Source organism: Phaseolus vulgaris, chromosome 11, assembly GCF_051622355.1.
Source record: "Phaseolus vulgaris cultivar YP4 chromosome 11, ASM5162235v1, whole genome shotgun sequence".
Taxonomy (NCBI): Eukaryota; Viridiplantae; Streptophyta; class Magnoliopsida; order Fabales; family Fabaceae; genus Phaseolus; species Phaseolus vulgaris.
In genome coordinates, this window is record NC_143508.1 from 10,737,412 (window position 1) to 10,753,114 (window position 15,703).

Consider the following 15,703-nt stretch of genomic DNA (forward strand, 5'->3'; position numbering starts at 1 on the left):
GCACATAACCTAACTAATAAAGTAGCTAATTGACCAGTATGCATGAGATTCATTACAACGTCTAGTTGATTAAACTACACATAAAGCATTGTAACATCGAAAATTCAGTTAAGTTTGAGTTACTTAAACATATGTTCTGCAACCGTATGTGTTGAGTTAATGAAGTCAGTGTTTAGGAGTTTGAGATTGAAGCAATGGAGGGTTTTGACTGTGATGAGTGTGACTGTGTCAGGATCAATGGCCACGTCTGTACGGCGTTGTAGGCATGGATGGAAGGGTTTGGTGTTTTTTTGAGCTTTCCATCACTTTCAGCGATGACCAAAGATAGTTTGCCATATCAGGTAATGTTTGAATCGTACACCACCAAATATACTATCATTGTAACCAAAACTTGTTGGAGTAGAAGCAATATCACTTTGCATGTCTTGTTACATGTCATGTGGCCTACTCAGTGTGAACAGAATAAAGAAATGAATCATCTTCTTCCTTTAATCATCACCACTTTCTCTGTCACCGAGTAGATCTTATCTGTAACTTCTCTTTTATTGCAATGAAGAATTAGTTTATATACGTTTCCTATATCATATATACCGCTCGGCATACATAGCAGGAGATTTGGATTGATCAAATCCATCAGATGAAGCTGTTTATGAATACCTCAGACACGTGTCCATGATCTCTCTCTGCAACCCTCACAAGTGCTGCAACAAAACCTTGTTGCCTCCTTTACCATGGCAACAATGGAGTTTGTGCTAGATACATTAGTAATTATACCCTTTTCTATATTATGTATTTGTTGTTTATATGCATTACATAATTAATTATGTATATAAATACATCATAATATGTTAATTATTTTAAAAAATAAATATTATAATGTGTAAATTTACCATTTAATAATTTTATAGACCTGACTATTAATGTTTTGATAACATTTATTTTCTATACAGATACTTTATAACTAAATATCTAAACTAACAATACAGTTTTTAAATTCCGATAAAAAAAAGACATTTTTTAAATATTACATTACTATAATAAGATTTTCAAGTAATTATATATAAAATAAGTGTCGTCAAATATTATTACTCGTGTATTTAATATTTGAATATATATAGATCTATTAAATTTTTTTAACGAGTTAACATATAACTTTTTTAATAAAAGTTTTTTAAAATCTAGGCTTAAACACTTCTAAAAATATTATGTAGGCTAAACCAAATATTCTTGCGAAGTAGTATAACATATTTTCGGCTCTTCTTGGTAGGAAACAAAATATAGAATGAAAATCTCGAGTTCGATAAGGAAAAAATGAAGTTTAATAAAAATACATCTATTTTAATTGATTAGTAGTATTTTAATATGCGCAATTAGTTTTTTTTTCTATTTTAGATTTATGATAAACAATTTATATTGTCGTATGTTAACTTGACTACTGATAACTTCTTTTAAGAAAATTAAAATTTAATTTAAAATAAATATAAAAAGAATAGTTTGGAAAAAAATTAACAAAAAATTGTAAAAAATACTTTCCCTGAAGAAAAGTCTTAAAACACTTTGGTGGCAAAATAATTACTAAATATCTGTAATTTGAGATAGCTATCATGATTTATGTAGAGAGAAAATAGACAATTTTGAATATAGAAAAGTGGGTTAAAGAAGTTAGATGAATGAAATTTGATGAAAAGAAAGAGAAGATTAGGGTTATTGGTAAGAGGGGTATGGTGGGAATTGGGAAGAGGAAAGGTGTATGTGACATGACAGTCTGAATAGGTTTGGATGAGAGACATCCATTTATTGTTTTGTGCAGAGAAAGATAAAGTGAAGTTCCATCCATCCATCAGACAAGACCCAATTTCTGAGAGCCACACATCACATGGATCCAATTAACCCCACCTACCTCCTTGATTTGACCTCTCAGATTCTCTATATTTGACCTCTTCCCACCAGACAAACAACCCTTCTTATTATCACTAATCTCCCACTTATCATCTCTCTCATTCTTCAAATCCATTAACACTTTTTCATTTTCATTTACCTTATTTTCTAACTAACTAACTAACCTCACTTCAAACTAACTTATTTCATTTATTTTCTTCCTTCATATTCTCTTCAAAAAAATTCAGATTTTCTTTCAATGTAATAGTTGGAATTATGTTTTAATGTCTCTTAAAATACTCACATTAATTTAAATAATTAGATAAAAAAGAATGTTGTTATACCGTCATCAATACATTGCAAGCTATAAGTCAATTAGATAGGGAAATCTTAGTACATATCAAGTGTTCATAAAAAAAAAACGTGTACTTAAAAGGTGTAAGGATATTTCAAGAAAAAGTATTTATTAATTTTTAGTGCATGTTAAGAAAACTTTAACGGAAAGATAAATAGTGAAAACATTTTAAGTTAGTAAGACTTAACAATTTTTTTTATAAAAAATAATAAATAAATAGAAGTATTTTAGATATCGTTCCACCCTATTAAAAAAGGTTAAAAAAAATATTAATTAATTTCATATTTATTGTAGGTGGTGTGGAGGAATAGAGAAAGAGAGGGGAGTGCAAAGGTTGGGTTGGTCAATACTCCCTCCTTTTCTTCTAAAAGTATGTTAAAGATTCTGCCCAATGATTATCACTTAATAAAATTAATATTTGGGAAATCATGTTTAATTAAATTATTCTTTCACCAGGTCTCTCATTTAGTTTGATAGAAATTCAAAATAAACTTGTAAACTTTTGAAGTGATAATCGTTTCAAAATAATTAACAAAAACAATTACATTAAAAAGTTTACCTTATTGTAAAAGCAACACCATCCTAACACTTAAATGTCTAGTTTCCTAATAGATCTCTCAAATGCGCATAAATTCAATCCCTTTTAGTTTAAATCAACAAAATAACAAAATGAAGAATAAGAATTACATTTCATTTACTTTTTGGGATATTAATTAAGAAAAATGAGGCAAAGGAAAAAAGTAGTATAATTATCATTGAATTTATATGAACATTTTAGATAACTTATATTTCACAATGATCTTTTGTCAAATTTTTTACAATTCAAGATGTGCAATGCTTCTGTTTCAATTAATGACGTTTGGGATGCAATTTGGGTTGAAGTAGTAAGTAAAATTTGGAAACACATGAACAATGTCATCTTTAAAATGGGCATGACTAATGAGTCAAAATTGTTCGCATTGGTTCAAGTAAATGTTTGGTCTTGAATTTCTTCCAAGTCACACTTTGTTTCGTTCCCTTATTCTGATTGGTGTCTGGATCCTTTGATTTGTATGAGGTTGGTTTCTTGATGTTGCAACTTGCGGGTTTTTACTATTGTCAGGGTTTGAGGTTCTGTTTCCGATTAGATATATTTTTGGGAGTTAGGAAAATGATAAAGTATAATATTTATTGATTTTTTATTATTGATAAAAAAGTGTATAAAAATAAAGAAAACTACAAAAAGAAAAGAAAGTATATTATAACATTATGAGGATAATGCGTAATAGAAATGGGAGGAGAATATAGATTATTGGGAAGTTTAGAATGAAGAAGAGATATTATGATGCGTGAGAGTGGGTCTCACGTGTGCGTTCCTTGAATGAAGGATGAAACATTATGATGGAAGACAGGGATGACCCATGTTAGATTGAGGAGATGGTGGAATAGTAGGCTTTGAAAGGAGCATGCATGTCATAACCATATATAGCCACCCCGTCTACTGTGTCTAACATTACACGTCACGTCACCATGACTCAACCAATAGTAGTATTTCATAATTTCAAACACTCTTCCAAGAACAAAATAAAACAAACAAACTCCATCTGCAGCTACCATCCAATATTCTGCTTCCACCACTCCTCAATTTATCACTCACGCGCATTTTCACACCTCACATATTAATGCATCCTTTCACTTTTTTTTTATAACTTATTCTCTTAAACCCTGCAACTTATATCTTTTTTACTAAATAAATCTCACATCTTTATATTTTTATCAATATTTACTTGCTAAATTTTATCATTTTTTTATAATAAAAAACCACAAATAGAATTCTAGTTCTTATATAGCCAACTGGTGCTTGTCACATTCTTATTAAGACGAAACTATATATAAATGAAGATTTTAAATAGGCATATGCTCTTAATAAAATCATTGAATTAGAGTTTAATAATTATCTATATTTTGTAATTTAACAATAAATTCTCTATCATTATAAGAAAATTATAAAATAATAATTAAATTTAAAAATAAAAAATCATTAATCACTATATTAACTAAATTATTTAAAAATAAAAAATCATTAGTCACTATATTAACTAAATTATACACTATTTTAGAGATTAAAAATTATTTATATCTAAAATAATTTTTATTATTAATAAAAAAATAAAAAATAATTTTTAAATTGATATATAAATTAGTTATCAATGGAATGTTTTAGTTATTATTATTTTAGATTTTAAATTAGTTTTTTAAAAAATTAATAAAGACTAATTTAAAATATAAAGTATTAAGTAGTTAAAATTTGGTAAGTCGTAGGTAGATACTAATTTAGAAACTACTTTATATATTAATGATTTTTTTAGTTTATAAAATAGTTTCTAATTTAATAAAATAATAGTAAATTATTTTTATTTTTAAAATTAGTTGTAATATATTTTTATAACAATTATAATTACACTTTAACAATTATAAAATCGCTGTAGGTATTCACTGATGTGAGCAGATCCAAATCCAGCAAGGTTTGTATGAGGCAAATTCCGCCATGATCGCCGAAGTTATACAAGGTCGATGAACCGGCGATCTCCACGCGGGCGTAGTCGGTGGTCGTCGAAGGTCTGCAAGGGTCAACATGAAACGATGATCTCCATGTGTGCGTAGTTGGTGGTCGTCGAAAAAGGCGATCTCCATGCGTGCGTAGTCGGTGGTCGCCGAAGGTATGCAAAGGGTAACATGATCGCCGGTTAATGAAGCGGCGTTCTGTCAACATGATCGCCGATCGAAGAAGCGGCGTTCTCCATATGTGTGTAGTCGGAGGGTGCTGAAGTTTTACAAGGACAACATGATCGCCGGTCGATCAACCGGCGATCTCCATGTGCGTAGTCGGTGGTCGCCGTAGGTATGCAAAGATCAACATGATCACCTAGTCGGAGGGTGCTGAAGTGCTACAAGGACAACATGATCGTCAGTCGATCAACGGGCGATCTCCATGTGCATAGTCGGTGGTATGCAAAGATCAACATGATCGCCGGTTGATGAAGCGGCGATCTCCTTAGGTCAACATGATCGCCAATCGATGAAGCGACGTCCACTATATGTGTAATCGGTGGTCGCCGATGTTGGTTATTTTTTGGTAGGGTTTTCTCACTTTAAGGTTGTTCTGCTCCAACCATAAAGGTGAGTTTCGCTTGTGGATATAGGAAGTCCACTTCTGGTTACTGTATATGGGTTGGGATACCCCTAAAGAATTCCCTTTAATTTTATTTATTCATTGCTGATAAAAAAAAATAATTACACTTTAAAAGTTATATATATTTTAAGTAAATTTTATTAGTTGACAAAGTCTTAGACAACGGATCATGACAAATGAAACTCTTCAAATAAAATGACAAAATGTATGTTAAAATTACATAATTGTATTTTTCATGAATTTAAGCAAAACTTTATAAAACACAACTGCTTACACATTTACAATTAAAAAATTTGTTTGCAGTAACTCACCATTGAAAAAAAGAGGAAAATACTTACAACATAAATGTTTCATTCTTAATATTTAGTATTTATAAGTAGTTTTTGTTGGTTATATATACATAATGAATTTTAATATAAAAGTGTAGCTATAATTAATATCAAATAGTAGATATATTCTTACAATGAAAGTTTCCTGGTCATTAGTTTTGTGCATAAGCATATATAAGAAGTGTATTTGAGAGAATAAAATGTAGTTACAGTTAAATAAGATTGTCACAAAAAATATATATACTCGCATATAAAACATATAATTATTTAAATCTCAACTATTAATTATTACTTGCATACTGTTAACGGTCAATGGCTGCAATTACAGTTTACAAGGTGTACAGACATATCATTATTTTAAAAATTATATGTAAAATGATTTTTTTAACTATAATGATACTTTTACATTAATGATAGAGTATCAAATTTAATTCTCCCTCTTTCTATGTAATATAAAAGTAGAAGATGAAAATGAAATTAATTGTGGTAATACGGATATACATATAAAGGCAACAGATGCACATCAATGAACCCCAACTAACTGGGTTCATTCATTTATTTACTGATTGAACTGTTTAAAATATGAAAAGAATTGCAATATCTTAATACATGTATACTGAATTTATTATCTGACTGGAAACAAATTTTAATTATTCAAACAAATAGTTTGATATATTATTAGCAGTTCATCATTTTGTTACACTAAAATTTCGGGATTTCTACTTGAGGAAGATTTATCTAATGTATATGGCCATGTTGATGTTAATGAGTATATATTACGATCTATTAAATAATAGAATATGATTCTGAAGGATTAAAGTGCAACTATCTCAACTATCTCTAGAACACAGTGATGTTTCTTGAATATTTATGTCAGTTCTTCTTTTGGCACCTATTTTGCTAGCTTGGTTCATGGCTTCTACCGTTATTATTGTTTTATTGGTTTATTTAACTTGGACACAGTGCTTTGAATTTATGAGGAGAAAGAAAGGAAATCCTTTCCCTCACTCCTTTCTATACAATTCCCTTTTACTTAGAAGCTTAAAAACAAACTGAGTTCTGCGAGTGTGGCAGGTGATCATGCATGCAGAACCTGCACTACATGTTGCTCTTTTAATAGGGCTGTACTCCATTAACTGAACAAAATGGTCCAGGAAGAAAAATAGAAAGAAAGAAGAAGAAAAAAGGAATCCATTAAAGAGCAAGAAATGTAATGTTTCACTCTTTAATTTACTCAAGCAACTACCATGCAAGGTGGGTAAAAAAGAGTCCCCGGGGAGGAAGCACCATAACCAAAAATGGTCAAACGGTAATCTTCTGAAAGATGAAAAAGGTGTTCATGTGGTCCTATGAAAGGGTGAAATGTTATTGGTGTGCTTAGGGGTTTTCATAAAAAGAATAAATAACCATCTTCTCTTTTTTATGCGTTCAAAATTAATGTGGAAGCTAAGAGAGATTTCAAATACACTCCAACACTATAGATTATATTATGATCACTGAAGGAGCATCATCATTATGATATATAGAGGAACGTGTTGTTTACTTAAGTGCTCAAATTCAACACAATAAATGCAATCACAAGAATAGCAATCATTTCATAACAACGATATATGGAAAAGGGCAATACATGTACTATTAAACATTGGTGAGAGGCTGAGATTAATTTGCAGGAGTCTCCCATCCGGTTGTACGATTGGGAAATTTGATCAACCTCATTTTCACTGATTTAGGTCAAGCATGAAAAAAACAAGCTCATACTCACAGGCTTCCATTTTTATCAGTAGAATCCATTGGACTTTTCAGCTGCTTCTCCCTGGTCCAACTTTGCTTGACTGTTGCCATCCAGCTTTAACCCAAAGTGAATGTGAGGGAAATGTGCCCACTGCATACACATATAAAGATGAGGCAATCCCCACTCTTCAGAAAGAGAAATTTCATGGGGTGACAGAAACATGTATATATAACAACACATCGCTGTTTATGCCATTTATAGTCAAGACTTGCAGGAGCTGGCAGCCAATCTAACTAATAAACTCCAAAGTTAACTTCAAAATTTTGAACAAATTTTCACTTATTAGTCTTTAAAATAGCTAACATGAACTTACTTTAGAAAACTTCCACATCCATTTTATTAGTTACTTTCTCTATATTTTTAATGACATTAATGAATAACATTTTAAAAAAGCTAAGTTTGATGGATAAAGTGAGAGTTCATTCTAAAAATTCTAATATCTGTGATGCCTGTACTGTTCTTGTACAAATTAACATGCATGATTTTGAACAAACACAGTCTAAAACAGGCAAATAGTCATTAAAGAACGGGTTTTTCAATTAACTTGGGCAGTGTGTGGCTTCCAAAATAAAATGCGGTGAAAAACATGCTATACCACATAGGAAAAATAAGAGAGTTCAAAGGAGCATACTGTAGTACATAAGAGAATGCTTTAGTACATAAGAGAGTGATGGAATCACATGTAAATGGACTAGACAAGTGACACTGGTTACAGCATGTGATAGGATATTATGCTCTAATACCATGATGAACGAGGAACATGTTTAGGGTTAAGAGAGTGATCATAAAATTGGCTATGGCCTATCAAACTTAACCTCATATTAATATTATACTTTGACTGGTTGCAGGCCTTTTAAAAGGGAGATTAGATATGGTTTTATTGATGAACATAGTTAACTAATCAAATGTCGTTTCACATCCTTTTCTAATACATCAGTTTTTGGAAACTTCCTCTTTACAAGATTGGCTAATCTCATGCTGTATGTTACCAATCTATATGTATGTGAATATTGAAAGCAGTATGTAAATAATGAAGAAAAAGTAATGTTAATTATTAACGTTCGACACCATAAATTATATATAACAGTTCCTTATTTAAATATTTGTTAAATCATCATTTAATGGGAGAGTTTCGAATCTGGATACTCTCACTTTTTTTTGCCGCAAGAGTTATTAATTAATATCTCTGAAGAGATCCCTGATGGAAATCTTAATGCAATCTAGTAAATAGAAACACTAGTTCTTTTTTGCCAACTTCAGAGCTTGATTTTCAAAAGTCTCTTCGGATACTAGTTTATGGTATTTACTGAATTTCAGTCACTAAATATTATATGCAACCAAATCTCCATTTGATCATGAATCTGAATCTCAAATCACCATTTAAGTGGAAATGCAGTTTATATTAAAGGTGGGAATGAAAAGAGTTAAATTTTTCTCTGTGGTAACCATAAGTTATTGTAATTCAAACATGCTAAGTTTTATTTTGCCATCTTATCTTTATTTTTATATATTCAGCATGATTTCCCAACTCAATATTAATGTTTTTTTTTAATTTTATTTATGCACGTATAGCATAAAATAGAACGTTCCCAGGGATTTAAACCAATTAAAGAATGTGATTTCCCCTTATACCCTCAAACTAGATGATTACATTGGAAACATCTTTACAGTAATCGTTGGAATATTGGATTGTCACCTTGAGCAAGAAGTTTATAGAAGAGACAAAGGCTGTCCGTGAACTGACACAAGTGGCTCCAAAAAACATGAAAAATATAGAAAACTGCAGCATGCACTTGTTTGTGTGGATCACAAAATGATATATATTAATTAATGTAGTGATTAAGGTTAAACTCACGTTTTTGGCTGCGGAGCTGAAAGCCTCCCTGTGGCTGATATCTGGATTACTAGCCTTAATCCTTTGGATTTCCTCCCTGCAAAATCAGACGTTTGAAAAGACTTGCCATTTGTTTTTACTCAATGGAATCATCTCTAGTCTATTTTCATTTTTCTTTTTTAAATTATTTTAGAATTAAGAGATTATATTTACTGGACTATTGTATCATCTTTATTCTTTGAACACAAAATAAAATTTTAATCCTTTAAAGTGCTTTTAATTTCGCTTCAACTTGATTTGCTTCTTTCTTGACTACCTTTACTATTATTTTCTATATATACTAATTTTTAGAATAAATATAGTTAACATTAACTTTAAGGAAATTAGGGAAAAGCAGGGAAGTTGATTTTAAATAAAGTCCAAAGACAACTTACTTAATGAACCGATTATATGCAGAAGGCACACGATGTCTCTTCTCTGTAGCTGTGAATAGTCATGAGATCATTTAATTAGGAACATTAAATAACGATGCAAGAGAAAAATTAATACAATCAGTCATCAATTAAAAATGCACTTGATCTGTAACCTAAAAAATTCACGTCACGGATTCACCAACAGAAATCAGGTTGAGATATGGAATTTTTCACACGAAAGGCCACATTCTTAGATAGACTAAAGCTGTAGAACTGGGTTGTTGAGAACCATACAATTATATGCTCTAGCATTCAAAAAGCATTGAGATTTCCCTTGTTTATCCAAGAGTCCAATGGGTTTTCTTTGTTATTTCTGAAACAATTTTGTCGTCATTGCTTTGTACAGGTCACTCACAGCGAGAAAATCGACCACTATAAAACTTAAGTACTACTACCACTATAGTCTACTACTTACTTTTTTTTGTGCAAGTATCAATGTAATTACCATGATGAGCTGTTATTATATAATGGTGAGAGGAATCTGTAACTGTAAAATGAATTACACGTGGATAATTGTATACATATGTGTGTGTAAGATATATATAATATGCACAAGTCCTTGTTCTTGTTCTAGGGCATGGCATGACAGCAATGAATTAAGGATGGGTCAATTTTTGTTACGTAAGGTCACCATCTTAGAGGGGGCCATTAAAATTGATGGAGAAAACAAGATGCCCCAATTGGGCACGAAAAAAGTGGTTACTCAGATGGACGCCGACTCTCTGGAAAAAATGGGAAAACTTGTTTTTATGACTAGTGGCCCTCAATGATGAGGTTGTTCTGCTCTGCTGTTACTTGTATTAAATTAGCTTCAGCTGCTAATTGTGGAGAGAGTAGTTTGAGTCTTTTTCATCCTTAATTAAAACTTGTCACTGATATTAAAAAGTTCCTCATAAGGTTAGCTGGTCTAGTTATATATGTTGCCTTTTTGTTCATTCTGATTTAGGCCCGTTAGGATCGATACGGTCCAAAAGCATATACAAAAGGGAGATAAATTAATCCATGAAATGTGAGAATGTATACTCACGACGAATGGGAGGAATCCTTGGTTGTTCATGCTCTACTGCCTCAAATGCCGCTATTTTGTTACATTTTGAAGATGAGGATCCCAGTTCCTTGCTGCTTGGTTCTTCAAAGCTTAGGTGCTGTTTCTGTGACTTCATTACCAACAGATTAAACAAAAGAATTAATAAAGGATGACACAGTTTTTCATTGAAAGAACTGCATTTTTAAAGTATAAAGAAATTATATTATATCATTTATGGTTTGCTCATAGTGTCACAAAGTGGGAATTGACCAAAAGAATGTGAAATATATATATAAATAAACACACCTGAGGCTCTTGAGGAGGAAATGCTTGAAGGGACGCTCCCATGTTAACTGATAGCAAATTAGCACAATGTCCACATCTAACCGTCACTATGGTTAGCAAACTGCTGTAAGGAACACTAACCTGCCAATACCCATTTTCAAATACAAAACAAATATTATTATTACTTAGAAATATAAATAAAATGAAGTAGAAAAGTGGGTATAAGAACATCCTCTTCAGTTGTATACATACAGTAAAACATGCATTCATCCATGAAAACCAGGAACTGGAAGCTGCATAATTTTGATCGCCAACAAGAGCTGATGGACATATTTTATATATAAATATATATATAGGGTCTTCAGATTGTCAAAAAAGGTTAACATATATACATATATATATATACATATATATATATATATATATATATATATATATATAGGATAAGTGAAGCTTTCACATTCCCAAGAAAGGTGCTTCCAAAGCACACCATGCAGCATTGAAATGAAAAATGAGAAGAGAAAAAGACAAAATGCATAGCTGCCAGAAGAAAGAGGTATAAGAAGATGATAAATAAGCTAGAGAGGGAAGTGAATGCAGCAATCTTTTCTCATTCATTCTGAGAGAGGTATACTTTTAAGGGGTGTGTCCAGTGTCCAGCTAGGGAGAGTGTGGTGTGGTGGTGGCACATTCAATACATCCATACAATAGCAGCAACGCTCAGAACCTGACATGGGGCGATTTAAAATTCAGTACTCTCAGTCTCTCACGATGTCCCCTTGTTGTGGGTGCGCATCACTTTTTGCTGACACTACAAGGCAAGATGATAAAAGATAGAAATTGTTGCACATAGTGTGGAGGAAAGAGAGAGGGTGAAAACGACTTGACTGGAACGGAAACCATCAAGGCCTTGAAGAGCTACACCACCGTTAGCCACTAGTGCTTGCCACCAGAGGAGAGTGATGTATCATCATTAAGCAGATTAGCCCTTTAGGCCATGTTAAGAGATCTCATTTGAGAAGGAGAGAAGGAAAGAGAGTGCTTTCTCAAAAGGGGTAATTATAATTTCAGCATGCTATGATGAAAGGAGAGAAACAAAAGAAAGTAACAAGAAATATTTAAGAAAAGGAGAGAGAGCATATGATATGATGTGATATAGCTTGTTCTGGTGGTGAAATGAATTGATCAGAATCCCCACAAAGTTCTTGTAGAAAGAAAGAGAGGACACTGCCTCTGTACTTAAGGGAAGCAACAAGGCTGAAACCGTGAAAAAACTTGATGATATATACGATATCATAAAAGACGATATGATGCTTCACCCTCATCGCCACAGAAAGGCAATTAAGGGATCAAATCAAACACTGAGGAGAGAGAAACTGCACTGCGTACCATCACATGGATTTGTTGTGTTCAGATTTAATTTTCTGAGCTGTGTTAATTTAGCACACAGGTACACAAACCAACAAAGAAAATAAAATACCATATAGCAAATGAAATCATATATGCATACATGTTGCTATCTACTCTTCTGCCAAAAAAATTAATTTTTTTATTTAAAAAGTTTATAACAAAAGAGGGGAACCCTAACACTTGGGAATAGCCCTAGTATATAGATCTCATGGCTGTGCCTGTGTACGCATTTTCATAATAAGCATCTCAAAATTTCTTCCACTTTCTAACTCCTAAAATTCCTTTTATTTTCACAATTGTTTAGTTAGGTACGGGTAGGGGTTTCAATTATTTAATTTCATAATTTTCTGCTATTACTTTGGCTGCACACACACATATATATTGCCTCTAACCGAACTATCACCACTCATATCAAGGTAGAGGTTAGGGAGCAAAACCCAGTTACACTTTCTCATAAAATATAACATAGCAGTGGAATCCTTGGTACAAAAACACCACCCCAGTTACCAAATTAATTCACTTAAGTGATAGATTGCAGTGTTTTCCAGGGAATTAAGTTACCCTTTATATATAAATTGGGGTATTTCTGATTGCATGCTTTCCAACAGTTAAGTTTTCATCCATTTATATAATATAGATATATGTATATACACAGACATGCATTCTGATTAGGTCTGAGCTGAATTTCGCTTTTTGCTGGGTACCCAGAAGCGCTTTTTCTTTATTCCTGGCTCTTGTATCATCTCAGTATCTCGATCGATTAAAGAAATTAGAGAAAACCCGAATTGCCAAATTAGCTGGTGAAAGGCGTGGCGCAAGAGAAAGCTTAGAAGAGTATGGAAAGAAATAAAGAAATGGAAGAAAGAACGAAAGAGAGAGAGAGAGAGAGAGATAGAGGAAGAGATTTGTACCGCTAGAATGGTGTTGCAGAAGTTGCAGTGAACATAACAAACACGTTCCGTTGCCATCATTTCCATTGACATTTTTTATCTATATGTGACTGTGTCCTTTGAGTGTGTGCTTGGTGGATTTATAGGCAGATCACGGGGGGAGAGAATCACTTGGCTGAAAGAAAAGTGAACATGATCATCAACGATTTACAGAAGACGCGGAAGGAAGAGAAAATAAAAAAAATAAAAAAAAAACAAATAATTTATGTACTTATTGTTGTGTTATTTAAGAAGAGATAGAGAGAGAGAGTGTGTTTGGACATAGGTTAAGATGGGACTAGTGTGGTGTGGTCGGGGAAGTGGAGTGGGGTTAGTGGCATTTGATTTAGGAAGAAAAGATGGATTATGGGAAATCTTGGTAGGCTGGGTTTGGAGTGTGCGCGTGTGAGTGACACGTGCGATGAGAGAGTGGGTGTGAAGATGTGTTAAGTGTTATGATTGAGAGAATGAGTGGGTGGGAGTGACCCATGTCTAACTATACTGGCTTTCTGTAGCGGACGAGGGGGGCGAGATATTAATGCTTAGAAATTTGGAATGAATGTTTAGGGATGTGTTCCATACCAATAAACAATTCATAATTTTCATTCTTCCTCATCTAAACATATAAAACATTCAAAAAACATTCAAAAAAACAACACATTCTTCATCCATAAATCAATTAGTTTCTTAGAGGAGATTAAGGTTGTTATGTGGGACTCAAGACTCAAACTCAAACTGAGTAGTCTAGTCTATGATCACAAACAATTCACATTTCATTTTACTTCTTTTCTTTTCAAAGACTTTTTTTCTACGTTTGTTGACGGTCATAGATAGATAGATAGATACCTCTAACCAGCGTTTTTTAATTACTTCATTTAAACTAATAATTGTCTTTGTAGTTTTCAAAGAAACTTTTGCAAAAGTTAACTGTTTAACTTTCTTTCTGTCTTATTGTATTTGTTACTTTTGGATTGTTTCTCCATTATTTGTTTCCGAATATAAAGAAAATACTCATTATTTTGAAATTTGTGAATTCAGGTGAATAGAAAAAATATTACTAAAACGGAATGTTCACTAAAAACGAATAAGCAGAAAAATATTAGTAGAAGCATGGTTAATTAATCTTATTTTTATCCATTTTGAAAAAGAATTAAAAAATAATAAATTTTTCATATAAAGCGGATGGAACAGGTTCATTAATTACGCTAAGACAAGGAATTATTAAGTGCACTTTGGAGGGTTTAAAAAAAAACATTCCGATGCATGAGAATTAAGAAGTTATGTATTTGAATGCATGATAAGTAATTAGATGATAGGTGAAGAAAGGTTTAAGCATGAGGTGGAAAAGACTATGGAAATAGCAAGTGCTGCAAAATAGCTTTTGTCCATTTTTGTTTCTGCTTATCTATGGCGGTGTACTGCATGTAAAGTGATTAGACATCTTCTTGTACACATTCATCTCATGTATTTCCCCGTGAAACTCTCCACGTGGAATTTATCACTACAATTAGAAATTTTTATTTATTCAATTCATTCATAAAATAAACCCTAATTATATTCAGATCCAAAACTAAACAAAGTGAACCTCTAGACGGGCATATAATCCAACACCAACATGTGCATTTGTCACCAATATAGGGTGACATGATTCAGAATAATCATGTCGTTAATATATTGATAACGAGTTTGATTTCCATGTCTATTTCTATCTTCAAATATTTGGTGACTAGAACTCTTATTAGGAGATATTATTTTTTTAATAAATCTATTTTAAGAAATTATTTAATGAATGTTTTGTTAAGGAGAGTTCAAAAAAATATTTTTAATAAATTTGTTTGCATTAATACTAAAAAAATATTAAATAAAAATCAATTTTATAGACAAAAAATATTAATTAAATTAGATACCATTTTAAAGACTAAATATATTATTGGTATCTAAAATAGTTTTTATTATCAATAAAATTTATAAAGTATCTTTTAAATTGGTATCTAATTAGCTATCAAGGTTTTAGCTACCAATTACTTTAAATTCTGGTTGGTATAAAAAAATCTGGTAGCTAATAAAATATTAATTTAACAACTATTTTATAAATTTTATTAATAATAGAAACTACTTTAGATATTAAAAAAATAGTCTCTAAAATAACATATAATTTAGTCAATATAGTAATTAAATATATTTTATCTCTAAAATTGATTTCTATTTAATAATTTTTG

The 15,703-nt window shown here is 31.6% G+C and overlaps 1 protein-coding gene across 3 annotated transcripts; it reads right to left on the reverse strand.

Moving 5' to 3' along the window:
- Nucleotides 1–7,197: 7,197 nt before the first annotated feature.
- Nucleotides 7,198–13,854, reverse strand: LOC137820677 (putative axial regulator YABBY 2). 3 transcript variants are annotated; one of them, XM_068624864.2, is made up of 7 exons: nucleotides 13,717–13,854; nucleotides 13,467–13,620; nucleotides 11,167–11,286; nucleotides 10,861–10,990; nucleotides 9,795–9,843; nucleotides 9,382–9,457; nucleotides 7,198–7,616 (listed from the first exon to the last, which is right to left on the reverse strand). In XM_068624864.2, the coding sequence occupies exons 2-7, from the start codon at nucleotides 13,536–13,538 to the stop codon at nucleotides 7,512–7,514; spliced, it is 552 nt and encodes a 183-aa protein (XP_068480965.1). In that variant the 5' UTR covers nucleotides 13,539–13,620; nucleotides 13,717–13,854; the 3' UTR covers nucleotides 7,198–7,511. The 3 variants fall into 3 exon arrangements, with proteins under 3 accessions (XP_068480965.1, XP_068480995.1, XP_068480985.1); XM_068624894.1 differs by lacking the exons at nucleotides 13,467–13,620; nucleotides 13,717–13,854 and adding an exon at nucleotides 13,213–13,450; XM_068624884.2 differs by lacking the exons at nucleotides 13,467–13,620; nucleotides 13,717–13,854 and adding an exon at nucleotides 11,398–12,120.
- Between the last annotated feature and the right edge of the window lie 1,849 nt (nucleotides 13,855–15,703).

Coding starts and splice junctions, on each gene's coding strand:
- LOC137820677 (XM_068624864.2), bottom strand. CDS start 13,538: ATGTCAATGGAAATGATGGCAACGGAACGTGTTTGTTATGTTCACTGC. Junction 11,287..13,466: donor TCTGCAACACCATTCTAGCG/GTACAAATCTCT, acceptor GGGTATTGGCAG/GTTAGTGTTCCTTACAGCAG. Junction 9,844..10,860: donor AAGGATTCCTCCCATTCGTC/GTGAGTATACAT, acceptor GACTATTCACAG/CTACAGAGAAGAGACATCGT.